This window comes from Theropithecus gelada, chromosome 1 (assembly GCF_003255815.1).
Source record: "Theropithecus gelada isolate Dixy chromosome 1, Tgel_1.0, whole genome shotgun sequence".
NCBI lineage: Eukaryota > Metazoa > Chordata > Mammalia > Primates > Cercopithecidae > Theropithecus > Theropithecus gelada.
In genome coordinates, this window is record NC_037668.1 from 37,053,128 (window position 1) to 37,079,767 (window position 26,640).

Consider the following 26,640-nt stretch of genomic DNA (forward strand, 5'->3'; position numbering starts at 1 on the left):
CCATGTGGCCATGTCCACACGCTGCAGGCTGCCTGCTGCCCCTTTGGAGGGTCAGAGCCCCCTAGGACTGGGATACATCTGCCACCTGAGGGCGACTCTAGAGCTGGGCAGGAGGGTGGGGTGCTGGGGCACTGGCTGGCCTTGGGGAGAGACAGGTGAGGGCGGCTCTGATGTCTCCTGAGCAGGGAGGCTGCCACACGCCCATACACGCTGGCGATGTCCACAGATTAGAGGTGTGGGGTGAATGGCGAGGGGTGGGGAAGATGCTTTTAGTCCCAGTGCCAATGCCTGCTTAGGGCCCATCCCGTTGCTTGGGGAGCCGCCGCAGAAAGATGGCACCCTCACCAGGGAAAGCCTCTTCCCAGACAGAGGATGTTTCTGGAAGCCGCTCAAACAGGGTCCTGAGTAGCAGGGAACAGCCGACTCTCCCTCTGCTCCTTCCCCACCTAGCGTAACAGCCAGGATCCTCACCCACTCTCCAGGAATGAGACAGCGCATGGGAGACACCCAGGGGTTGTAGTGTAGCTTGGTTTTATTTATGTCCACAAATATTTCAAAAAAATTACAAAATACTCAAATGGAGAGAACACAGAAGTCACGATTTCTGGGTGTCTACTGTTCACACTGTGTTATCTCACGGCGAACTACTCATATATACATTTAGCTTCAAGATATATAGAAATGTAGCAAATCCGAGTGTGCACTCTGCCTCTGCCGCAGTGGAGTGAAGCTCAACCTCGAGGACACTGAACAAGATACGGACACACACAGAGGAGCCAAACCAAACCCTGAACAAAGGGAGGAAAATCTGAAGGAAACCAAGTGGTTGGGCTTCAAAGACACCGTGAAGGTCAGGGCCTCCTAAACAAACTGTAGCTGACCAGGTGAGGGTTTCGGGTCGAGGGTTTTTTAGATGGAAGAATCTCAGTGCTTCGCCTTGGGATACGGGGAGAAAAGCAAACGTAACGAGAACACCTTCGGACGGTTTTCAAGTACAGACCTCAGAGGACTCGACTCTTAATTCTTTGGAAAAACGGATGACAGAGGAGGAGATAAAGAAGGTTTAACTGAATGGCAGATGTTGTGTTCTACCAAAAAGAAAGAAAAACCAAAAGCCGAGAAGGTGGGGGCCCGGGCGCAGGAGTCTGGCAGCCCAGCAGGAAGAGGCCTCACTCAGAGCCATGGGAACAAGCCTGCCCTGAGAGCCTGTCCCCACCCCAGAAGGAGACGAATGCCTCCAAGCCACTGTGGTCTGAAGTCCCACGGCAGAAGGTGAATGTGAGCTTTCCTCCCCGCTAAGAAACTAAAGCTAAGGCAGAAATGGAATGAGAGAAAAATGGAAGAAAAAAAAACCTAGAAACATTTTCAACAGACAAAACAATCCTATCCCAACTGAAACCAAACCTGGTTTTTAAGAGAAACTGGAAATGCCCCTATTTGACTCCAGAACCTGAATTTGAGCTAGTACCTGCTGGTTTCTGGATCAAACTATCAGCCTCTCTTCCTGCTCCCTCTGCGGCCTGGGTCCTAGGTGGACTTTGTGTCCTCTGACCCAGTGTGGTCTCTTTTTGTCCTACAATTCTTGGGATGGGACCAGCACAATGGCAGAAGAGCTGTCAAGTGTCTGAGAGAAAAAGATCGGAAGAGGACATGTCCTGGCAGGAAGCAGGGCTGACAGAGGGGAGACAACCCGGAAGAGCCTGCACTCAGCCTGGGAGAAAGTGCATTACAGCGGCACCCTGGAAAGGAGGGCAGGCTCTCTCCAGGACTGTTCCGCTCAGAAGGGCCTGGCCTCCTAAGAAGCGGCCCCCACAAAGCTGGCTTTCTGACTGCACATTTGTGGGTGGGACTCCAGTTCCCACTTCCAGGACGAAGAGTGGGACTCAAATGGTTTACCAGTGCGGGGCGAGGTCACCATGCAGACCTGCTCCTAGGGTGAAATACAGACTACCCCCAACACCTGTCTTAACTCCAGGATCTCCCTTGCTCAAAAGTGGCCTCAGTCTGTGGCAAGAATGACAGGGCCGTCCTCACCACAAGATCCAGATGACAATGAGCACGAGAGGGCAGCCTTCTAACAGATCCTTTTGGCAGGCATATGTCCTGGGTTGCTCATGTGCTATTTATATGGAATCATTTTCTTGAATTTCTTAGATGATGAAATTTTCGGAGTATTAAAAAAGACATTCATCCAGAACAATCAAGTGTGTGTACATAGAAATCTAGAAGGAAATCTACAATGGACACAGGCCCATGCGCTTTCCATCCCGTGGAAACAGAACAGTGACACCGGAGAACAGAAAGTGAACATTCACCTCCTGCACTCCCTGTGCAAAATGGAAGAGGTCTGATGAAGCAGAAGTCTGCGCTGCTGGCAGAGCACAGGCTAGGAGCAGACACAAGTGAAACGCAAGGCAGCAAAACAGACAGTCTGTAACATCGTCCCTGCAAACCCTGGATGCTCGCTGCTGTGACCAGGCCTCGGCCCAAGCCTCTGTCCATGTGGAACGCCCCTTTGCTCCCTTTAATTAAAGGGATAATTATATATAACTTTTTATTAAAAAATCAACTCTGTATTCTGTCAATAGTTGGTAGGAATTCACAATTAGTGACATGGCTGGAAAAAATAGATCACAATAGTAGTTTATGGAAGAAAAAAAAGGCTGTTCTAAAATTATTTATTTACAGACGTAAAAAGCCATGCTGCAGAACTTTCTCAAATTATGAAGATTTCCTACAATGTATTAAAATAAAAGATTTTTCTAAAAATTATAGCTCTTGGATTCCAAATTCCTATGCCACCGATCTGCAAGCCTCGCGGGCTCTGGAGCACTCGTGGCAGAGTGTGTCAGTGTGTCTGCACGCACAGTGAAGGGTGTGAACTGGATTCTAGCACCTACTGAGAAATCAAGGAAAAGAAAACTAAAGCCAAACCCCAAGATTGCAGGGAAGCTTTCTGGATGTTCAGTCCAGTCCAGGACTCACTAAGTTTCTGGGGGACTGTCATGCAGGGAGATCCAAACCAGTCTCGGGAAATCCTCTCGACAAACGAACACTATTATGTGGATACATTTTTAGTTGTGGGTTTTTAAATATATAAAGAAATCTTTAGAAGATATTCTTTTTGCTTTTGCAGCTCCTATTGTATGTAAAAAGTCCTGTTTCTCCCCCCAAGAACTGGGGTTTCCACAGCCAGCATTAACAAATAAATAACTTATAACTGCTTGTCACCTTCTTTCTTCAGTCGACTGGAAAGACAAAACAGGAAAGCATATTTAGTCTCAGGCCTAGGCAGGCAGTCAGGCAGGCTGGGGGCAACCCCAAAGGCAATAGCCAGGCAATCCAAGCCCAAGCCTGCAGCCTCCTGTGTAGCTGACCTACCCTCCCAACACCTCCCTTCCTCTGCTTCTCCCATCACTGTGGTTCCGCAATGTCCCCTCTAGGGCCCAGCAGGCCGAGGGGGAGGAGCCTGGCCCTGGGCACTGCGGGAGAAGCACCGTGGGCACATGGGGGATTTGGTGGGAGCCTGGGCTCAGATCCCCCTCCACTCCCTCCCAGCACCCCACCTCACCTGTAATAATCTTCCTGACTTGGTAGGTGGCCACCATGCATGTGGGGGTGTCCATGCAGCCACTGCTGCTCCATGGCCAGTCTCTGCAGCTCAGCCGACTGGGCGTGCATGGCCTGCAGCTGGTGGGCTGCTGACATGGGGGGTGGGATGGCCCCAGGCAGGTCTCGGGGATAGGGGGTGCCTGCCAAACACAAAACAACCTGCGCTACAGAAATAGCCAGAGGACTGGCCAAGACCGGGACAGCACAGGCACAGCAAACGGCAAGGAGCACAGGAGAGGTGCCAGCACGGACACAGGAGCCAGCCCCTCCCAGACTGCAGAAAGCCAGAAGGCAGAGCCTCCAGGGAGGCAGGAGGTGCCCTTGGGAGCCTCTGCCTGGACCCTTCCCGGCCCCTCCTCCACATGCTCCAGGCCTCAGCCCAAGTGCTTCTCCTTCAGAGACCTGCTATGAGCCCCCTCTGCTACTTTGACTGGTCCTGCAGTCCTGGCTCTTAGCAAGGCTGATGCATTTATGACCCCCTACCCCAGGCAGCCCCCAGAGTGCCAGAGTGCAGGCTTGTTTCCCCCACGGACCCCCTGCATGCAGGGGGAAAGAACCTGCCTGCTCAACGCATGAATGAATGAATGAATGAATGAATGAATGAATGAATGAATGAAGACAGCAGACCAGACCCCAACCCAACTCACACGGCTTCCCCGCCCCTCCCAGAGGGGAAGTCTTACCGAAAACTGGATGGCGAAGCATCTCGTGCTCGTGAGGTGGCTGTCCAAGCAGAGGGTTGGGGAGAGTGCCAGGCGGGTAGGGGAAGCGAGCCAGGTGGGGGCCAGCAGTCAGGGGGTCGACCAGCGGGTGAACGGGGCCTGCTGAACCTAAAGAAAGGACAAAAGGCCAGATGGAGGCAGCGCGCGGCTCTTCAATGTTTGTCCCCCTTAGCTGGAATGGCCAATGACTTCCTCCTAGCCCAAGCTGGCTCCGGGTCACCAGGGCCGGATGCACCACCTGGTTGCAGGTGGCCCTGCCCTAAAGTGGCTGCCTCCACCTTCAACAACAGCTCCAGAGGCAGAGAGAAGTGATGAGCCCACCGCTGATGCAGGTACTTCCTAGTCCCTTTGTGGAGCGCCCCCAACAGGCAATCTCAGTCCGGTTTGGTCAAGGATCTGGGATCAGCAGGGTTCCTCTCGTCAGCCACCTGGGCCTGCCCTCTGCCTGTCAGGTCACAGGAGCATACAGCCTTGCCCCACCAGGTGTTGGGCTGGCACGCCCTGCCAAGGGCTGTCTCCCTGCCTTTCACTTGCAGAACCCAAAGGAGGCCAGCAGAGCCGGTGGCACAGAATGGGAACCCGGCCCGGCACTGCCCTCTCTTCTCTGCTGGCGCCAAATCTTGCATCTCTCCCTTCAGAAAGTTGCCTTGATCTGACCTCACCACACCACCTCCTACCCTTACCTCCTATCCCCCAGCTCCAGCCAACACAGGTGCTGGCAGGGTTTCAGGGTTGCCACCTCCAGCCACACTGCCCGGGGGTCCCTGGAAGGTTGGGAGCCCCCCTCGGCCTCTGTGGCTGCTCTTGCCCCTGTTTCCCACAGCTTGCCCTTTCACCTCCTCCATGTCTCTGCTACGTCCTCAGCGGGCCTCTCCTGACAGCCTTCTCAAAACTGCCACACTGCCCCTGCCCCCCACTCTCCTGATTCCCTCTTCCGGATTTATTTTCTTCCAGAACGTGCACTTTCCACCTCTCACAACCCAGCACACATCTTTCAACTATCTCCCCAAACTGGAAGGTGAATGTGGACAGGGGTTCTGCCAGCACCTACAACTGTGCCTGGCACATCCCAGGGGTTCAGTAAACACATGCTGAATGAATGATGCAGGAATGAGCAAATGACTACCTGTCCTCAACACTTGTTAGACCAAGGCTTGTAAGGTCTACACCAGGTGGCAATAGAGCTTCAGATATGAGGATGGCAATGGTGAGTGCTCTCCCATGCCAGGACTGGGTACAGGAGCAGGGGAGGCACCTGGTGCCTCCAAGCAAGGTGGCTCCCCACCCTCCCTCTGGGCCTTGGCCTCTCAGTCATCCTGCCCCACACTGGAGGGTGGCTGGTGAGGAAGCCCTGCACACAGGCTGTACCACGGGACCTGTACTCCCAAGTCCCATGGAGCGGTGAACCTGCCTCCTTAAAGCACAGTAGCCACCCTCCTGCGCCATCTCACCTCTGCCTTAGAGCAGCCTCCCCACAGCTGGTGAATGAGCGGCCTTCAGGAGCTCCTACTCCCATGGTGGATAGGACTGGGCAGCCCTGGCCAGGTGGGTCAGCTCGGAGAACTCAGCCAAAGCCAGCAGGAGGCCTGCCCAGCCTCGCTCCTCAAGAGAAGAGGACTGTGCTTTTAATTCTCACCAAGTGACCCCTGAGTAGCGCAGTGCCTCATCTGTACGTTCCTTGGCTCCAAAGGCCACATGACACTGCTGTGCTGCCCTTACCCTGCCCCGTGGGCCTAGGCCACTTCCCTCCATCCCAGGCACAGGGCCGATAACACAGGCTTCACCCCTGTGTGCTGCAGCTGTCTGAGGCCTTGCAGTTCTGGAGAGCTGCAGGGCCAAGGACAGACTGTGATACAGCAAAACCATGACGGTAGTGGATGCTGAGCTCTTCTAAGATCTGCCAAGTATGAGGAATCTGTTCAGAAAAGAACACTTTCTGCTCCTGGATGGTGACTATCACTCATCAGGCTCTGCACCCCTCCCTGTGCCTCTGTCCCACCTGCCACGCCGGGGCACGCACCTTGGTGGAGGGGGTCCTGCTGGTGGAGGTGGAGGTGGGAGTGAATGTGTGAGTGCTGGTGATGGTGTGGAGTCACGTTGAACATCTGCAGTCGGGCCAGGGGGTCGCTGGTCAGTGACGCCATGCGCTCTGCGTGGATACGCTCTGCTGCCAGTCTGTCAGGGTAGCTCATCTCGGGCCGCAGCTGGGGGCCCGCCAGGGCCAGTCTCTCCCTCTCCAAGGGGTTCAGGCCCGGGTGGAAAGAAGCAAAAGGGTGGGGCCCGGCCGTCGGGGGTATGGTGAGGGCGCTGTGCCGGGCAAAGTGCTCCATGGGGTTGGCGGCTGGGTGCAGGGGGTCCAGCTCTGGGGGCTTCACCTCGAAGCCCGGTTTCATCCTCTCCCGCAGCTCGCGCTCCCGGATCTCCCGCTCTCGGATCTCCCGCTCCCGGAGCTCCCGCTCACGGATGGTGGGGTCGACGTTGTAGAGGCCAGGCATGTGGTAGGCCAGCAGGGGGTCCGTGGGGTTAAGGGGCATGTAGAAGGGGTGGTTGCGGTTGGTGGGCGACATGACGTGGGGCCGGGCGTACTCGCTCAGAGTCCGAAGGGCAGGTGTGTCAGGCCCGATGTAGGGGGGCACGGCAGCAATGGTGGTTGGTGGTGGCTCGAAGGATGGCCGCATGTGGCCAGGACCACTGAGCTGGGGGTCACTGAGACGACCTTCATGCGCTGAGCTGGATGCCTTCTGCGGAAGGAAAAGAAAACATGAGGGGTCCCCAGAGCGCCTGGGGTCTCCACTTGACCCACAATGCGGAGGTGGGCCTGGTCCTGCTCCTGGCCTGCTCTGACAGGCCACCCTGGTCCCTCCACAGAGACCTGGCCCTGGCCTTGGCCTGACACCAGGATGCAGTCCAGGCCCTGCACGGTCGGGCTCATCTGTGCCCGCAGCTCCCCTCAGGCCCAGATGGGAGTGTGCCCCTGTGAGACAAAGCTCATGTGTGAGGTGTCTACGTGTGAGGGTGTGTCTGGCAGTGACAGCCAGGGGGCATGGGTGAGTGAGCCCAGCAGGCCAGGAACCTCACCAGGAGCCCCTCATGCCACCTCCTGGGTTGGCTGCCCTCTCCTCCCGACGACAGCAGAGAGCTGGCCACCACCACAGCACCCAGCCCATGAGGCGGCCACAGGCAGGACAGCTGGAGACGCCCCTCGAGGCCTGGTTACCGCCTGAGTGCTCGGGTCTTATCTCAAGGCACCCCTTGTGCTTCTCCCTGGCTCCTTCAAATTACTTAGAAGTTATGAACCCAAAGGCTACAGGGGAACGACAGGCCCTTTCCTTGAAGGCCCTCAGGCAGGAGGACACCCAGTTACTGCTGGGAGTCAGCCTAGACCTGCCATGTGCAGTTACCCCAGCAGCTTGGGACGTGCAGCCCCCGTCAGGCGTGGAGAGAGGGTATAAATAGCACCCAACCCTCTAGCTGCCAGGAGGCCGAGTCAGGCAGCCAAGGGCAGTGCTGGGTGGCCCAGCGTGGCTCCCAGGCGCAGGACGGACCAGCGCCCCCCTCACACCTCGCCAACCCTGGACTCACAGCTGCCCGCTCTGCCTCGCGCTCCCGCTCTCGTTCCCGCTCCCGCTCCTTCTCCTTTTCCTTCTCCCGCTCTCGCTCCTCTCGGGCTTTCTGCTCAGCCTCGCGCTTGGCCTTCTCAATGGCCTCCTCCCTCTTCTTGGCCAGCTTGGACCCGGCCAGAGGCATGAAGTACAGGTCTGTCCGTGCACACGAGTTGTAGCCCCGGTCCAGGTGTTTGTAGAACCTGAGAAAAGTCACAGATCTTGCTGGGAGCTCCTGCCAAAACCCACCCCGTCCCTCCCTCCCACCAGAACTTGCCCCCACCAGCCCACCTGTGCCTGACCTGTCCCGGAGCTCTAGGAAGCTTACCTAGCTGACTGGCTGGCGTGGCTGGGGGTGTCCACCACAGTGGGCTCAGGGGATGGGCTCCTTGGTGGGGGAGGGGGACTCTCAGGCTCCTCAGCGTCATCCAGAGCCTCCTCCTTGATCTGGACCGTGGGGAGTGGGCAGGATGACCCCCCTGCTATGCTGCCTCCTGAAGCCACCGCAGCAGAACAGGGTGGCTGGGCTGAGGTGCCAGGTCCCGCCGGTGGGGTAGAGGTGGAGGGGCAGGTCGGAGGGGTGATGGGAGGAGGGCCTCCAGGGACAAAGGGGTGCTGAGCAAATGGGGGTTGGGGGGCCACCTGGTGGAGGCCTGTAGGGGGATGGGAGGCAGGAGGCGGGGGCAGGTTCTGGCTCTGGGTCAGCCCAGGGGGCTGGGCAGGTGAGGAGGGCAACGGCTGGCTCTGAGGCATGAGCTGCAGGGGTGGGGGGTGAGCCGACGGGGGATGGTGTGTGGACAGGGAGCTCAGGGGCTTCAGGGCTGGAGGGGGCGGCAGGTTGGCATTCATGGAGAAGGGTGAGGGCCCTGAGAGGTGGGGAGGGTGCTTGTGGGCCTGTGGCGCCGGCAGCTGGGGGATGGGAGTGGTGGGCGGGGGCTTGATGTGGGGCATGGCCAAGGGCGCTGGCGGCAGGGGCTGCTCCCGTGGAGGCTGTTGGGACTGCAGCGCCGACTGAGAGGCTGGCAGCTGCAGGGAGGTGTGAGGGTGCGCTGCGGCTGGGGAGGTCCCCAGAGGGGCCTGGCCTTGGGAGGCCTGGGGAGGGAGGCCAAAGGGCTGTGGGGGGCCTGGGTGCTGCAGCAGGGGCCCAGTCTGTAGGCTGTGAGGGCCAGGTGGGCCCTGACCGTGCAGGGTGGGCTGGGCATGAGAGGGTGCAGAGGGCTGGCCTGCCGACCCAGTCAGAGGCTGCAGAGGGGGGTGCGGTGAGGGATGTGGCGGGGGATGCGGGGAGGGTGGCCGCTGGGGGTGCAGGGCCGGTGCCTGTTGGATGTGGGTATGCGGAACAGGCGCTGTGGGAGCCTGCGGCTGGTTAGGGGCCTGGGAGGCCGTGGGGGAGCCCTGCGGGGGAACTGCAGTGGCAGAGGGCATGGGCCCTGGCGCAGGCAGCTGAGGGGTCCCTGGAGGAGCTGAGGAGGGAGCTGGGGTGACCCCAGTGGGAGCCTGCAAGGCTGGGGGCTGGGCCTGCAGCATCTGCTGCTGGGCTGACGAGTCCGAGTCACTCTCATTGTCCTGGGGGCTGGGGATGCTCGGGGACGTGCTGCGATTGTCCTGGTCGATGTCTTTGGGGTCACTGCTACCCTCATCGTTGACGCTGCGACTGTCTGAACTCTCTCCCTCGCCTTCAGATGGTGAGTTGGGCCGGCTGATCTCCTAGAATCAGAGAAGGGAAGGATGGAAGTCCCAGGAGGGCAGAGCCCTGTGTGCTCTGCACCGCCAGCGCTGGACACACAGTAAGGGTTTGAGCAGATGAAGTAGCAAGCTTGGCTCCAGAACCACAGGTCGTGCCCCAACCCAGCCAGTGTCAAGGGCCATTCCAGCCCCACACTAGGAGACAGGGCACGGCCACCGACTAGGGAGAACCCCGGCTGGGGGCTTCTGAAGAAGCATTAGCTTAACTCAGCAAGGCTCAGCGGCAAACCTCACCTGCGTTTTTGTCTTCTTGGAGCTGGTCCTGTCAGCCTCCTCCGTATCAGAGGCCACCTTCTCCCGCTGGCGTTTGGTACTCTTAAGAGGGGAAGAGGCTTCCTCCTTCACCTTCTGCAGGGGGAAGCCCACAAGGAGCAATCAGGCCAAGGGAGGCCATCCCATCAGCCTCAGCAGGGAAATGATGACAGTTTATAGACAACTTTGCTCCCTCATTCTGAGTTCCATCTCCAGGAGCAAAAAGCTCTAGAAGGGTCAACTAGGGCCAAGAAGGAACACGTATCTGGGGGTGGGAATGACAGCCAGCCCTCCGCATCTGTGGGTTTGCATCCTCACATTCAAGCAACCGCGGACTGAAAATGTAGGCAGGACTATGATGGTTACATCTATACTGAACATGCACATAGTGTTTTCTTGTCATTGTCTCCTAAACAAGGCAGTGGAACCACTGTTTACTGCGTTTACATTGTACTGGGCAGTAGAAGTAACCTAGGGATGATTTAGAGTCTACAGGAGGATGTGACTGGTTACGTGCAAAACACTGTGTCAACGTATATGAGATTTGAGCACCTGTGGATTTTGGTATCCTGGGCGGTGGAGGTGGAGGCTCTGGAGCCAATCTCCAGAAGATACCGAGGGAGGACTGTACTTGGCTCTGGAGGGAGCCGTTCTAACCACTCCCCACACTCTCTACCTTTGAGAACTTGGGAAGTTTGAGACAGAGGTGGCCCCCAAGGGTTGGTGCTGGAGCCCCTTTCTCTAGGCCCCCAGCCTTCAGTCTGCAGCCCCTAGGCCAGGACAATGCTGAGCTGCATCCTTGTGTCTGAGGGAGCTGATCACGAACGCCAGCAACCCAGTTTTAATGGAAGGGAGGGACAGAATAGCCCCTACTATTCCCCCAGCACCTGACCTTGGCCGACTTCTTCACTGTCTCTGCTTTACTGTCATTGCTGGAGGTGCTGGCAGCGCTAGGGGAGTTCCGGCCGCTGGAGCGGATGTCTTCATTGATGGGTGAGGTGCGACCATCAGGGCTGGCTGGCTGCTTCTTCCGACCACTGCGTAGTGTCGACATCTGCCCACCCAAACCGAAGACTGGTGACACCAGATTCCCGGTCCCCATGTGGGCCCACCTGAGCCCAGCCCACAGGAAGGAGCCTGAAGAGCACACCGCATCAGCCTCTCAGCAAATCCTAGACCTTGGCAAACAATAGGCTACCCTGCCCGTCGCTGGCTGCGTGAAGGTCCGTGTGGAGCTCAGGGAAGAGGTGGGGAAATGGGTGGGCTCATGCCAGAAAGCGGTTCTCAAACCTAAAGCACTCATCCCAAGGGACTGTCCTGAACAACGTGTGCTGGAAACGAACCACGCTTTCTGAGTGGCAGAAAGTCGACTGGGGCCATCTTTAAAGTACCCTACCCTTTCTGTTTATTCCTCATAATTGTCCATTCTCTCAACCAAACCAAATGAAATCAAACACCTGTGGATTTAATCTAACAGGACAGGAAGTGACCCAAAGAGATGAAGCTGTCAAATAAAGCTGCTCAGCTCCCCAAGCCGCTGAGGGCTTCAGCATGTTTCTGCAAAGCCATGAGGGCTCAGAAGAGATCAGGAGACAACGGTTCTGGCTGGTGGACCGCTCCCTTCTGAGTGAGCGGGGCGGGCCAGCCCTGACAGCATACAAGGGGTGGAGGAAGGTCCCACCCACCTGCCTAAAGGGGCCATAGGGGAGGCTCAAGGGAAAGACCCTGTCAGTACCCTCAGCCCCAAACCTGGAAACAGCCCCTCCCAAAGTCTCTGGCACATTTCCAACCTAGAAAACAAAGTCTCTTTATGGCAGGAGCTATACAGTGAGCAGAAAAATGTACCAGAAGTTTCCAAAATGGGATCAAACATTTTTTAAAAACCACAAACACCCTAACACAAAAGAGCCTGCAAATTTAAAATAGCAGAGATTTGCTACAATGGAATTGACACCGCAAGAAGCTCCCAGGGCCTTGGAGAGCCTGCACTGAGCCAGAAGCTAAGAGTTTGCTATAAAACCCAGGGCGGCATGCCGCCCTGGGGCCCGTCGAAGGAGAGAACAGAGCGCTCTTCCCAGCCCACAGGCAAGCTACTGCCTTGCCTCAGGCAAAGCAGCTCCCCTCCAGGGCTCTGTTTGGTAAACAAGACTTTCGCTTCCTCCCCCGGTAGGCTCAGGCCTCGACACATCCCAGGAAACTGAAGAAGTTGCCAGGAGCCCCATGGCCTCAGGGGACTCACCGAGCCCCGACTCCGCCGTGTCCTCATGCTATGCTTCCCACTGAGCCCATCATCCTCTTCCTTGACGGGTTTGAACATAAACGGTGGTGGGTCCACAGGCTTCTCAATGGGTGGGAGCTCGCCGTATTTCTTGAAGTGGATGCGACAGTCGGTGCAAAGCAGGATGTTCTCCCGGCCTCCGTGGTGCCAATCTTTAGAGGCTGTGTGAGGGAAGTGGCAGGGGCCAGCCTTGGAAACCCTCCCTCTCCCTGCAGATGTCTGGGCAGAGGGGCCCTTCTGTGGGCTCTACCCAAACTTGATGCCACCAGCACCCCAGAGCTAGTGCTGCCCTGCTCCCCCAGGGCCAGGAGGAGAGGGATTCAGAAGCATCTGCTGCCCACTTCATCTTGGGGTGCCCAGGAAAAGCTGGTAGCAAGCTCCTAGGAACCACAGTGTCAACCACCGATCCCACTCAGCTTGTCCTGCCTACCAGTCAGTATTCCATACCGACTGCCAAGCAGGGGAGTAAAGTAAACTAAACATTTCTAACTTTCTCTAATCCCGAAGCACAATGCAAATGTCAAATCAAGTACTGTCCCTGGCAGGCTTCCAGCTGGATGCATGAAATGTTCAGAACATAGAAGTGCTTGTGCCCCCGCCCCAACCCAGGGGCGTGACAAGGCCACTTACTGGTGGTGAAGCAGTGGCGGCAGGCGTACCCCTTCAGCTCCTGCTCGCTGTCCTCACTGTCGAAGTCATCTTCACTGGCTGAACTCAGGTCCACTGGGCGTGGCAGGCACATAGTGAGGGTGGGGGAAGACACCATTATACTCAGCCAAGGCGGGGGGGTCCCCTGTGACCTCTGGCCTGCTGCAGGCTCTGGCCACCAGCCAGACTGGCTGGCTGCACAGGCTGAGGTGGGACAGTGTCTGTAAAGGACCACTTCGAGCTCCTCAGTGTCAGTCACCAGAACAGACGGCTTATGCGTGAGGGGCCATACTTAAGGGCCTGCCCTGTCACTGATGCCCGTTAACGGGTGAGTCTGAACTGGGACAAGTGCGCCCATGCTGCCCCCCTCCCTAATATGTCCAGGCAATCCTGAGAAATTCCATCTTCACCGAGTGTCCCCCACCAGTCCTGCTAGGTGATTTCTGGTCACCTGCATGAGCAACACAGGCGCCCCTCGGGTTCAGCGTCCCAGGCCAGGACAGAGCTATAAGGCATTTTTGCTACATCCCAGTTTTTTAGGAGTGAGAAGGTGTGGGCTCCAGCACCATTAGATTGTACATCATACTGGGACCAAAAAGAGGATCTTGGTAAAGCAGGAGGAGAAAGAAGAAAGTGTTAATCTGATCTTATTACAACCAAAAGTGCAATGAGAATTCAAACAGGACATCAAGTACATCACCTGTCAAATGGAAAACCTTCCCAGGAAAAGGCCAAAAACATCCCAGGCCAAGACGTATATTTTTTGTAAAAACCTAAGATGATGTCGAGTTTATGAGAAATATTTAAATGTACAAATAATGTTCTAAAGTCTCCCTCCTGAATCCTCACCCTGTTCCCCACCCCCACCATAGGCCTATATTTAGGTCAGGTTTCACACATGCACTGGAACATGGGTGCACACCCACTCATGTTTCCTGGAGCCATCAGCTCCTATGGGCCCAGAGTGGGACAGGCTGCCTGTGAACAGTCTCCCCTCCGCTCACTGTGGTGCCAAGACCCCTACTCACAGAATTCACTGGACGGGGGTCTGGAGGGTGTGTTGACAGGTGTGGACGCAGTGCGAGTCTTAATCCTCCTGAACACGGCCTGCCTGCGGTGCCTACGATGGGCTCGGGAGCTGGCTGCTTCGGGGGTCTTCTTCCAATAGTAATAGAAGGTGATCAGCTCCCCCTGCAAAAGAGAAGGGCTGACTATGAGGGAGGGCCTGGGGCTTTTCCGTGCCCCACCGCACCCTCTCTGCCAGAGTGGAAAGCTGGGTGTGTAACAGCCGCACCAGAGACGAGAATGAAGACCAGTCGCTCTTGGAGTGGGGAGAGGAACTGGGCTTGTCCAAGAAACAGCCACTGAGCTGCCCATGGACTGCATGAAGGGGGTCTGCCTCCTCAGTCCAGCACAGCTTGACTTCCAGACACCAAGAACAAGTACTTGTTGGGTGTCTGCTATGTCAGACCCCACCACCGTTGTAAGCATGGGAGGCACATCATCCACAATAGACGAAAAGGAGAGAAGATTCCTGCCCACGAGGAGCTTACATTCTAGCTGTGTGTACATGTGAGAGTCTGTGCATGTGTGTGAACACAGTGATGCTTTCTTTACAATAATGCCAGTGAAATCACACAGGTGTGAGAAGGAAATGCCCAGCCAGTTAAGACTCCCCCAGAAACAACCAACCAACCAAAGCAAACTGCCCAGGTGGTGAGGAATCAGGGCCAAGCAGGTCAGAAAGAACAGAGACCTCGCGCTCAGGAAACTGCTCCACAGCCTCCACCCGGCTCCATCTGAAGGCCCACATCTGACATGCCGGCACGATGTCCAGAGGCAAGCACTGGGCTTGGCAAAGAAAGACTATGCTGACAAAGAAAGACTACAAGAGGACAGACACAGCGGTGCTGATGCAAAGGTGAAATGTCACACATCCAAGGCCTTTTCATGGCCCAGCAGAAACAAAAGCAAGACATCTTTTTGGAAATATAGCAAATGTAAGCTTTTTAAAGAAAGGGCACTTTGGGCACCCCCAGCCCTCAGGGCGCTGCAGGCTGCTGTCTCACCCTACACACACAAGACGATTTCTTAAACAACCAAGATAAAGTCTCTTTACCTAAAACTAAAAAAAAAAAAAAAAAAAATCAGTCAAGTGAGACAGCACAGAGCACCCGGTTCCCCTCTAATTAAATCAACACTGTAGAAAGTCTATTAGCTTGGCGACTAGATGCTGGGAGTTGTCTTGGAGGTACCCGCACCCCCACTTTGCCTCATCAAACACTGTCTTGTGAATGGAGGAGCCAGAAAGAGAGAGGGCAAAGTGGGGGCGGGGGGCGGGGGGGTGGTGGAAAGACTAGTGTTAGAAGGACTAAAATAGACAAACCAAATAAAGACATGTAGCTGCCACGTGACAAACTCACCCAATCAGACCAGGTTTCACCCAAAACACCCCCAGAGGAAACGGCCTCAGAACACAGTGACAAGAGAAGTGGGCAGATTTCAGGTGGGGGAGTGGCTTCCGCAAGGCAGGGGAGGCCTGTGCATTTAATACTCGACTGCCCGCAGCTGCATCTTATGCCTGGGCATTTTTCTAAGAAGTGGGACCACGGCTGTGGTCCCTAAAGGAGGGCTGGAAGGGCTGGAATGCCTTGAAGGAGGGCTGACTGGCCTATAAAACCCATCACATGGATCTCCTGGAGCACTGGCTGTGTCTCAGCCTCCTCAAGCACTTAACAAATCACTCCTGATCACCAGTACCTAGCAGATGAAGCATAACCCCAGGCCAGCGGGGCCAGGGAGCCACCTCGGGACAAGCACACTCATGTCCCTACACGTATGTGTATGCGCCCACCCCTCGGTTCCATGAGATGGGAACTGAATGATAAGGGGAAATGCAGATACTGCCGTTGGAATTGCTGACTGGCTTCTCTCTCCCATGCTAGTCTAAGAATGCGGGCTACAACTGTCCCAGTGGGGATGAGCATCCTGGCCCCTAAGGTCATCATCTGTGAACATCCTGGCTCTTTTCACTTCCCACTTTCCAGACTTGGAAATGCATTTATCTATACTGCTCCTAGGTGTTGGCTAGAGGGAAGATTCATAAATCCTGCTAGGGGATTATCACTGCTGACATAAACGCTGACCTGCGTCTGGTTTTCCTCTGAGAAAATATGGAAGAGAAGTCAAGGCAGGGAGCAGTCCCACTCCAATACTCTGTCCAAGTGTTGTGCTTCATGAGCTCAAAAGGGCAACGGGTGCTGTGGTAAGTCACAGCCCATCCCAGAGCTTGAAAGCAGCATGAGAAAAAACTCACAGTGGTTCCTTCTACTTCCGCAGTTCAAGTTATTTTAGGAGCTACTCAATGATAAAAGCTTGGGATGTGGCGGGGCGTGGTGGCTCACGTCTGTAATCCCAGCACTTTGGGAGGCTGAGGCGGGTGGATCACAAGGTCAGGAGATCGAGACCATCCTGGCTAACACGGTGAAACCCCGTCTCTACTAAAAAAATACAACAAATTAGCCGGGCGTGGTGGCGGGCGCCTGTATTCCCAGCTACTCAGGAGGCTGGGACAAGAGAATGGCGTGAACCCAGGAGGCGGAGCTTGCAGTGAGCTGATCATGCCACTGCACTCCAGTCTCAGCGACAGAGGGAGACTCCGCCTCAAAAGAAAAAAAAAAAAAAAAAAAAACTTGGGATGTAAGAAGAAATGCAAAGCTATAGGAGACAAAAGGGAACAAAAATGGGAGAGAAAAATCAAGTAAGAAGGTGGTACCTGAGCTTCTGCCATACCTCCGAGTCTTACCTGAAGGCTGTCAGAAAGCAGCAACCTGACCTTTCTAAATAGCATTTGTCTATAATGCAATATTGCTACACACAGTTATAATCAATTATTTCTATTTATCAAATACGTATGTTTTGAAATGGCTTTAAAAGATAGTAACCTGCAGATCCCAGGTTAAGGGAAGAAGCCAGGCGCAGCAGTTTATGCCTGTAATACCAGTACTTTGGGAGGCTGAGGCAGGAGAATCACTTGAGGCCAGGAGTTCAAGACCAGCCTGGGCAACATAGTGAGACTTAGTCCCCAACCTCAAAAAAAAAAAAAAAAAATTAGCTGGGCATGGTAGTGTGCACCGGCAGTCCCAGCTACTTGGGAGACCAAGGCAGGAGGATTGCTTGAGGCCAGGAGTTCAAGACGAGCCTGGGCAACAATCTCTACAAAAAAGTTTAAAAAACTAGCCCAGCATGGTGGTGTGTGCCTATAATACCAGCTATTGAGGAAGCTGAGGCAGGAGGATCACTTGAGCCCAGGAGGCTGAGCTACGTAGCTCACGGCTGACCTGCAGTGAGCTACGACTGTGCCATTGCACTCCAGCCTGGGCAACAGGGAGAGAGCTCAGCTCTTTAAAAAAAATAAGACTTAAAAACAAGAAGTCAGAGTTCAGTGAGGTAAGAAACTGCCCTATGCTAGACAGAAAAAAGGCTCAACTTTCAAACCTTTGCTCCTGGCACCACTGTTCTCTGCCAACAAGTGAAAAAAATCAAGACAAAAGAAAGAAATCTAACATTGAAATCAACATCAACTTTTTGTTGACACTTAAGTAACACCCCTTAAAGAAGTAGCAGAGTCCAGAACAGGTTTCACCATCTGAGTGCCAAGGATGAAAATGACCAGACAAAAGGACTGTCCTCCACAGCAGTGAAGTCACAGGTGGTAAGAATGGTAAACTTACAATTCAGGAAGGTGACGGACTGACCAGAACTGTCATATACTGCTGGTGGAAATACAGAATGCTCAAACAATTATATCTACCAAAAACCCAGCAATTCTTCTCTTATTTACTCAAAAGAAAAAAAATTCTCACACAAAGACTTTTCCGGATCCATTCATAGAAACTATTCTTTTTTTTTTTTTGAAATGGAGTCTCACTCTGTTGCCCAGGCTGGAGTGCAGTGGCACGATCTCTGCTCACTGCAAGCTCTGAACCCCCGGGTTCACACCATTCTCCTGTCTCAGCCTCCCGAGTAGCTGGGACTACAGGCACCCACCACCACGCCCAGATAATTTTTTTTTTGTATTTTTAGTAGAGACAGGGTTTTACCATGTTCGCCAGGATGGTCTTGATCTCCTGACCTTGTGATCCGCCCGCCTCAGCCTCCCAAAGTGCTGGGATTACAGGCGTGAGCCACCGCACCCGGCCAGAAACTATTTTTAACAGTCCAAACTGGAAATGACCTAAAGGCCCACGAGCAGGAGAATGGATAAACAAACAATGGTATCCCCACATTCACTAGACTACGACTTGGGAATTAAAAGGCACAGACCAATGACACATGCAATGACATGGGTGACTCTCAATGACACCATGCTGCATGAAAAGCAGGCAGACAGGACGGTGGGTGCTGCATGACTCCTTTCCAGAAATCACAAAAACCAAACTAGTGGTTGCCGAGAGCCTGGAGGGTGGGGGACAAGAAACTAAAAGAACTCAGGCAAGCATTCCGGGGTGATGAAAATGCTCTATAAGTTGAATGTGGTGTCACTGACACAAATGTATACAGCGGTCAAATCTCATGAAACTGTGTACTTAAAGTGGGTGCATTTTTATGGTATTCATACCACATATGACAGGCATACCAATTTTACGTCAATAAGCTGACGAACAACAACAACAAATCCAGGCCAGGTTTTATTAGCTGCCTCTCAACCACTGTTATGTCTACCAAGGGATTCAACACTGGAATGGAGCGAATCTAGGATTGGAAATGGCATATTGGTGACTGCATGGGTGGCAAGGTCTTGAGCACAAACAAAAGAACATGTCGGGGAAAGCTCTGGTTCTACAAATAGGGAATGAAGCAGCTAGAGGCCTCGCCAGGAATGAAGTCAATTGAACTTTAATCAAACATGCATAGTGTGTGCTGCAGAGACCTGCTGCACATAAATTCAGGGAACAAAAGCTGTTGCAGAAATCAATAGCTTACTGAAACATTAACACAGGCAATCATTAATCAAAAGGCAGCTCCACAAAGGCAGCCTTGCAAATTAGCTCCTGATTTTGCTTGCAAGCAAACACAGAGGTATAAATGTTGTCGACATGAATGGCCTATAATGATCATTTTGCTCCCGATGCTCTCACCTCAACTCACAACAAGGTCTCACAGTCAACATATCTTATGTCTCGGTGCTATAATTGCACACAGCATGAGGAACTCAACTGGTTTAGTGCCTGGGCAGAAATGGGAAAGAAAGGGGGCGAAGTCATCTCCAACTGACAGTGTTACTGGCTGCAGCTCTTGCCAAGAGAAGTGCTCAAATCCACTGGGCTATATTTAGCAGATTCTCTCTCCTTTCCTTTTTCTATTGGCGGTGGGGGGCTAAATTTTTCCCACAGGTCATATGCAAAAAGCTCCTGGCAATGACAGGAGCTTGGCTCCTGGACTTAGGAGTCTCTTCCCAGCAGAGCTGTCTTTCCAGGGTATATACTAAGACAGAATTAAGAAAATAAGCACCATTAGGTTCCTCTAATTTCTCATAAAAAGAAAAACAAGGGGAAGGGAATGCCACACATGGAAGAAGAGAGAGGGAAGAAGTAGTAAGCTGCCTGGCACCAGGCAATCTGGGTGAGGGGCCTCAGGAGAGAAAGAAAAAGCTAAGGACGCAGAGTCAGCTGACTCTGGGCCTAGTGGGGGACAGCTCAATGGTAGCGGCTCCTGCCATCCAGGGGCCTGCTGGGCTCAGACCACTTTCTCCTCCTTAGCCACCACTTTACTTCTGCCCCTCCAGGGTTAGGATGCCAAGTCTATCAAGTTCACACATACAACATAAGACATCAGCGCAGGTCTTTAAGAGCTCCCTCTGCTGCCTGGAGCAACAGGGGCTGGGGCTGCCTACCTCCTAGAGGCTGGCTGTACCCATTTCAGGTATTAATACTGGTTTTGCCGTTCTGGCCAGGCCCAGTTCTGCTTTACCGTGGGTAAGTGATAGGTGACCCGATGCAGGGGCCAAGTGGGTGCCCCTGTCTATGTGCGTGTGTGCACAGATGTGAGCACGGTCTCCTTCCAGGCTTTCCAACAGGTCAATTTACCTGCACGCATGTGGTAAAGTGAAACACTATCCACCAAACCAAATGCTATTTAATTTCCCGCAGGCACTGGAATGCTATGGGAAGAGAACCTGTAACCTGTCCTGCCCAATTAAAAAATAAGAATTCTTTTTTTTTTTAAAGTAAGATAAACTACATGTTTTCTCTCTTTAGGGGCATGGGGGAGTGCAAAAGTAGAACAGATTATTGAAGAGGAAGGCACTGGAAGCATTTTGAATATAAAAGGCTCATTCGTAGCAAGCATGCCTGTTTCCAGTACGGGGCCCAGCTTCTCTTCTGCCTGAGCCCAGCACAAACTCCTCAGACAAGATCCTCTGACAGGCTGACATGGAGGGAGGAGAAGGTTAAATCAATGGTTTCTGCTGTCTCATATTAGGAGCATAAGGGTACACCCAAGATTGAGTCCCATTGCTTTTGGTAATTATATCATTATTACCACATCACCCAAGAAGTCTGGACACCCCCTGAGGAAGAGGAGGGATTGCAACAGAAGATGAGGTCTGGGGACCCCCACACATGGCATCCAGGGTATCTGCAGCCTGCCACCTACCATCAGGTCTTGTGTGCATATGTGTGTGTGTGTGTGTGTATGTGTTTTAAATTAAGCCAAAGGACTCAGTCCTTTGTAAATAACCATATACACACTCCCTTTCAATTCAGTGCATGGTGAGCAGTGAGAATCTTCCATGGTCACAACACGGTTTTACGACCAACAGCAAAGAATGATGAGGACTGCTGGCCTTACAGCTATGTTAAGGAAGGCCCTGGAACACCAGTTTCCTGCCTCCTTGTCCACACAGACAGAGGGGAGATGTAGGCAGGCACGTATCTAAACCAGATCCCTGCAGCGTCGCATGTGCCCAGGCTCCAGCCTTGTGCCACTAGTGAGGGTCAGCTGCAGCTCCTTTCTTTTTCACCACCAAAGTTTCCAATGGGCACCCTTTCTGGGCCACGCATCGTCCACTAACAAGGAGGGGGCAGTCTGAGAGATGGGGGATCAGGAGGTAGGCCTGGAAGCTTCTCATGGATAACAGGGTTATAAACACAGTTTCCTTCTGAAGCTATTTCACAGGTCCTCGAAGCCCACCTGCCACTATCAGCTGAGCAGACTGTAGTTATGTGATGGGACAGGAGCCATCAGGGTCAGGGCTGCTGAGTGCACATCCTTGTACACAACTGATCCCATCTCAGAGTTTAAAAAAGTAAGCATTTAGAAGAAATCATTTTAATTATCTGAGACACATGATTATCTGTTCCTATGGCTAAACAAATATTTTAACATGAATACAGAAGGAGCAGCTAAATAATCTCTATACAATGCCTTAACTCTCTGCTAATGTGCAATCAGAATCAGAATGTTGTTCCCCTGCTAAAACTTCTGTTTGAAAAAATGCCCCACAGTTATCATCTGGCTCCTTCTTTGGTGGTTCATGTAAAAGGCATGAAGAAATCCACCCCTTCCTTACTGCATGAAGTGGAGAGATCTAAAACTTTTTATTAAGATATGTTTTTTCAGGGAGAAATCCCAGCAAGCAACAGATAATAAAAAAACAAGGCCTCAAATTATGTAGGGGCAGAGAGGGAGAAAGAAACACGGTGCAGAGCTGCTTCCTAAATCCGGGTCCAGAGAGCGGCCCAGAGAGTGACCCAGGCCATGAGGAAAGAGCTCTGGCCCTGAGAGCCGGTCCCAGGGAGTCGGCATGCAACGCTGTCCCCTGAAGAGCTGCTCTAACGGGAGTGCTCCAACGCTGCTGCTGAGCGGAGCTGGAAAATTTCCTGGCATGGAATCCTAAGCGAGTCATTCTTTCCTTTCCCTCCCTAACGATTCAAGGGCTGGATCTGACAACTGTTCAGAACATCTGAGGTGAGAAGCCGGGCACTGGGCAGAACCAACAGCGATATTCAGGAGCAGCCACCTTCTACAGATCTTTTTCCAGCAGGCAACTGGTTGTCTTCCAGTAACAATTCTGGTAATTAAAGCACTGTTCTCCTGGGCTCCTTCTTTTGTTAACCAACTGAATCCTCTAATCCCTAAAGGAGCCTGGCACTGTCAGCGGACTCTGCTGCTAATCGTTAAATATCACCTCTGTGGTCTCCGAGTGCAGTAGGGAAAATGATGATCTGCTTGAAGGCACATGCAGAGAAGTGGCATTCTGAAATCTCAGCCTCCTACGTTCAAGAGGCTGAAGGGCTCTGATCTAAACCACCACCCACGAGGAAGCCCACAGTGAGGAGGCAGCTGCCTCCAGGCAAGGCAGTCCCTCAGTGCCACCTCCAGATCCTCTTCTGGGGAAAGGTAAAGGGAAGGGAGGGAAGTACGTGAAGGTCTTGTGGGTTTAACTTGTAAACAGCTGGGGCCAGTCTAAGACACTCACAGAGATGGTTCCTTACCCAGGCACTTTTTCATAACATTAAAAAAAAAAAATCAGTTAAATTTTTTTTTTTAAAAACAATTATTACCACTACATTTGTACAGTGCAAAGGAACTGAAAGAGCTCAATACTTCTGCCAACACTGAACACTGTAATGAGATTTCCTAAGCTCTGTGTTGTTCTGGTTGATGAGCTCAGTCACTTGCTGATCCCACCCTGGCCCCACCTCCACTCAGACATCTGGACCTAAGGTCCTGCCACAGCTTTTCCTGGGCCGGCCCTCTCCTGCTGCATACAGACTACTGAGTCTTCGCAAAGCCCCGCTAGTACCTTGCCACTTCTCCAAACTGTCAAAGGTTCCTCAGGGCCTAAGGAACAAAGACCCAGCTGCTTGACTACTTCTTCTGAGCCTTTCTCTGTGTTGCTGGAAGACCCTTCTACCATATTCCCCTGCCTCACGGCCTTTGGCTTATGTCAAACACAATGGCCAGTTTTCTGTTCCTCAGTGTTCTCCTGCCTGCGGGGTGAGCCCCCGAGCCCTGTACACCCCCACCTCCTCCATGTCCAGGCCCTAGTCCTCCTCATCACTCAGAACTCAATTCATCACATTTGCTGCCTTCTTCTCCAAGAAGCCTTCCCTTCACTCCACTCCCCCACTACTGGGCGGCACCATACTGTTTTCACTCCTACACCTTTTCATTCCCACCTCTGTGCTGACACGTACAGGCTTCCCTGAGTTGTAACCACACATGGGCCCACCCAACTTGCCGAAGTACGTGCTCATCTCATCTGGGAGTACCCCATAGGTCTAGGACAACATCTTGAATAGGTATTCAGTAAACATCTGATGAAATGATTATTTCCGGAGAATTAAAATTCACCTGAAATTAAAAGGATAAAACTTTTAAGAAATGGATACCGAATTATCACTTTATTTTGCCAAGTAAAGTCATTAGAAGTAACTGCCTCCTGATCTCATCATTATTTTGTAAATGACATTTTATCTCCAAAAAGGTAAACAAAAAAAGTTCTTTGATTACATTTACTGTTACGAAAAATGACTACATTTATTTCTCATGGGCCAGTGAAAACGCAATCCATGTGCCGACGTTTGGAAGTGGCTGCTCTGAAGGTGAGTATCATGGACTGGTGGCTTCGGAAGCCCCTGAAAATGCTTCCTCACTCAGCAGCTTTATTTACAAACAAGCAAGCAAACAAACAACCTTTTACTTGGCTATGAAATCTACAATAACTAAAGCTAGCCATATCTTTTTGTATCTTAATACATTTTATCTTTTATATATACTTTATCTTCATCTTTATTTATATTTTATCTTCATAGACACCCAAATAGATACACTTTCATTTTCCCTGCTTTACAAATGAGGCAACCGAGGCACAGTGACATGAAGCCATGTGGCCAAGTTCAGTTTCAATGAAGTCTAAACGCCCTTAACCTTAGACTCTGCTGTGCTGCTGCTCTAAAAAGTCTGACAGTCATGGTTTAATGCACTAACAGGAAACAGCCATCTAGATTTTTTTAAGCAAGGGGCGCAAATTTGGGTTATCTTTGATCTCTGGAATCTCTGGAGTTCAACGCAATAGCATCTTAACCCTCGTACCTGGACTTTCGGCAGTTATGGCTAAAGAACACAAAAGATCCCTGTGCATCCTGATAACAACAGGATGCCAGCCTTCCCAGCTCAGGGTAGAGCCCCCACCCCAGCACCCATGGACTACAGAACTGCACCTGCTTGAAGCAACTTCAGGCGCACCCAAATCAGAAGCACATTTGGTATCCGTAAGTGAAGATTTAGAATTATGTACATGTCCATAGAAACGCTTTCTGCTTCCTGTACCAAGAACAACCTCTATGACGACATGAGATAGACACTGGGAGCCTACAACCATGAACTCTCCCCACCTCACTACCTACTTACCATACCTCACACCACCCACCAGCTTGTGATATAGGAGAAGCCCTCTGGCCTACTTTTGGCTCTAGGTGACATATCTCCCAGAAACGTGCCAATAAGTGGCCTTCACCTGCCTCTTGATCCAAAAGTAGTGATGCCTGAGTGTAGACAAGGCAGAGTCCCTAAAGAGATACGGGCTCTGCCCCAAAAAAGATGTTTGCATACACCTACTATACAAAGCATCTTTCCAAACTGCTTCCAGCTAGAAGTATGTATTTAAATCAGTGGCTCCGAACTGTGGCTCAAAACCATACAGGTGTTGGAGGGATCCCAGGGTGGGTCTGCTGAACCTCTATGACCTTATTGCTACCCACTGCAAGTAGATCTATTAAAAAAATTATATTCATTGATCAAGCAATAGATAACTATTCGTTTGCTTGCTTGTTTGTAAATAAAGCTGCTGAGTGAGGAAGGGCTGACAGTGGCTTCCTAACTTCCAACTTAACTAAAAAATAATAGTAATTAAAATAATTTAAAAATAAATAACAGATTTAGAAACCACTCATTTGAAGGCAAAGATTGAGACCACTGCAAAACAGTCTAAAGCCCAGGCTGAGCTGAAAGACTCCCACCACAGGTGGGGAATCACCCCGGTTTCTGGCCTGGAAGCCCCGGGCAGTTCTGACACGATTTCACTTACATGGAACCCACACACGAGGGCTCCCTTGGAGGTTTTTATTTCTAAACTTCTTGGAGGTTTATTTCTTGTTTTACTGAACTGTTTGTTTAAATACAGGCTGTAAATATTTTAAGTGTAATAATGCTAATACCAGAAATATCTTGTTTCCTCAGTAGAGCCTCCCAAACCCCAAGAATTCATTTGTTGACATCACTTTTCTTTCCCACAAGCTGAACACTTCATTATTTCCTGAATTCATTTTATTAGAGTTCAGAAACAGGGCAAGTGGGATTTCACTGCCGTTGGTTCTATCGCTACCTCACCTTTCTTGATGTTTTCTAGTTCCTGTAACAAAACCACAATTCTACCAGCAAAGGGGGAGACGAAAGAAAAAACGAAAGCCATAAAACTGTTAAAACTACCATTCTCTATCTCGTCAACATTTTTCTATTTATTGGCTTTTCATTATATGTGCAATCTTATTATCCCTGCACAGCATCAAAGTGACATCCGTCAGGGTCACCCTATAAAATACACATCAGCAATGTAACATTTAATGACGGGAGCGGGACGAACGATGAAGGAGAGAGCGAGGCCTGCCGCAGGAATTTGAAAGGGATCATCAGTTATATCTGTGCATTTCCCGAGGTGATAACTGAATGACAGGGGCTGGAGGGAAACCCATTTTTGAGCTCAGAAAAGATAGTTAGGAGAAAAATGTTTTTGTATTGGAAGCATGTAATGACTGCCAGGAAATGAGAACAGCTACTCTAACAACACTGCTTCTTATATTTTATGGATTTTATGGATGCACAGCAGATTATCATGTATAATCCATTTCTGCAAGTTGAATTTTAAAATTCCTCAATACAAAGAAAGGAAAAGAAAGGGTACTTAATTTTGTCACTGTATTACCTTTAATAAAAGGAGCAGAAACAAAAATTACACTTCAAAGCACAAAAACACAATTACAGTACCGTACCCTCTTCAAGATGTGAACTGTCTCATCTTTCACCTGAATGTTGGACTTAACCTACAGCAAGTATCTTAGAAAAATTCAGGCAAGCCCGCAAACCAGGCCTCTGCTTCTTTGTGCTCTTGTCTCAAACGTGCGTACAGAGCCATTTTTTCACAGAGCCTTCCAGCAAAGAAGCTACAGAAAGGAAGGTGAGAGACTGCAGCTATCTTTATGCAACTGCATTGGCTGAACTGTGTCCTCCCTCAAATTCCTGTGTTGAAGTTCTAACCCCCAGCGCCTCTCAATGTGACTTTATTTGGAGATAGGCTCTTCCAAGAGGTGATTATGTTAAAATGAGATGGAGTGAGCCCTAATCCAATATGACCGGTTTCCTTATAAGAAGAGATGAGGACACAGACACCCACAGAAGGAAGACCACAGGAAGACACAGGGACAAGATGGCGTCTACAGCCAAGGAGAGAGGCCTCAGGAGAACCAACCCTACTGAACTTTGGTCTTGGACTTCCAACTTCCAGAACTGTAAGAAAATAAGTTCTGTTGCTAAAGCCACCCGGTCTATGTATTCTGTTACGGCAACCACAGCAGACTAATACAAAAGCCTAAGGACGGGGCTTCATGGTGAGCCTCGAGGAAAAGAGAGGAACCAGCAGAGAAAGTGAGGCCTGCAGAATGAACCTCTAAGCCCTGGGCTGTGAGACGGGGCTCATGAAGCTAACTGCCAGCAGTGA

At 51.8% G+C, this 26,640-nt stretch overlaps 1 protein-coding gene across 3 annotated transcripts in view; it reads right to left on the bottom strand.

Moving 5' to 3' along the window:
* Nucleotides 1-514: 514 nt before the first annotated feature.
* RERE (arginine-glutamic acid dipeptide repeats) overlaps nucleotides 515-26,640 on the bottom strand; it is a 470,948-nt gene continuing 444,822 nt past the window's right edge. For all 3 annotated transcript variants that reach the window (XM_025378261.1, XM_025378250.1, XM_025378272.1), the window contains 11 exons: nucleotides 13,889-14,051; nucleotides 12,843-12,935; nucleotides 12,174-12,373; nucleotides 10,827-10,988; nucleotides 9,917-10,030; nucleotides 8,265-9,643; nucleotides 7,917-8,139; nucleotides 6,355-7,075; nucleotides 4,296-4,442; nucleotides 3,572-3,752; nucleotides 515-3,248 (listed from right to left, as the gene is read on the bottom strand). In XM_025378261.1, the coding sequence (XP_025234046.1) occupies nucleotides 3,215-3,248; nucleotides 3,572-3,752; nucleotides 4,296-4,442; nucleotides 6,355-7,075; nucleotides 7,917-8,139; nucleotides 8,265-9,643; nucleotides 9,917-10,030; nucleotides 10,827-10,988; nucleotides 12,174-12,373; nucleotides 12,843-12,935; nucleotides 13,889-14,051 (3,417 nt within the window). In that variant the 3' untranslated portion in view covers nucleotides 515-3,214. The remainder of the gene's footprint in view (nucleotides 3,249-3,571; nucleotides 3,753-4,295; nucleotides 4,443-6,354; nucleotides 7,076-7,916; nucleotides 8,140-8,264; nucleotides 9,644-9,916; nucleotides 10,031-10,826; nucleotides 10,989-12,173; nucleotides 12,374-12,842; nucleotides 12,936-13,888; nucleotides 14,052-26,640) is intronic.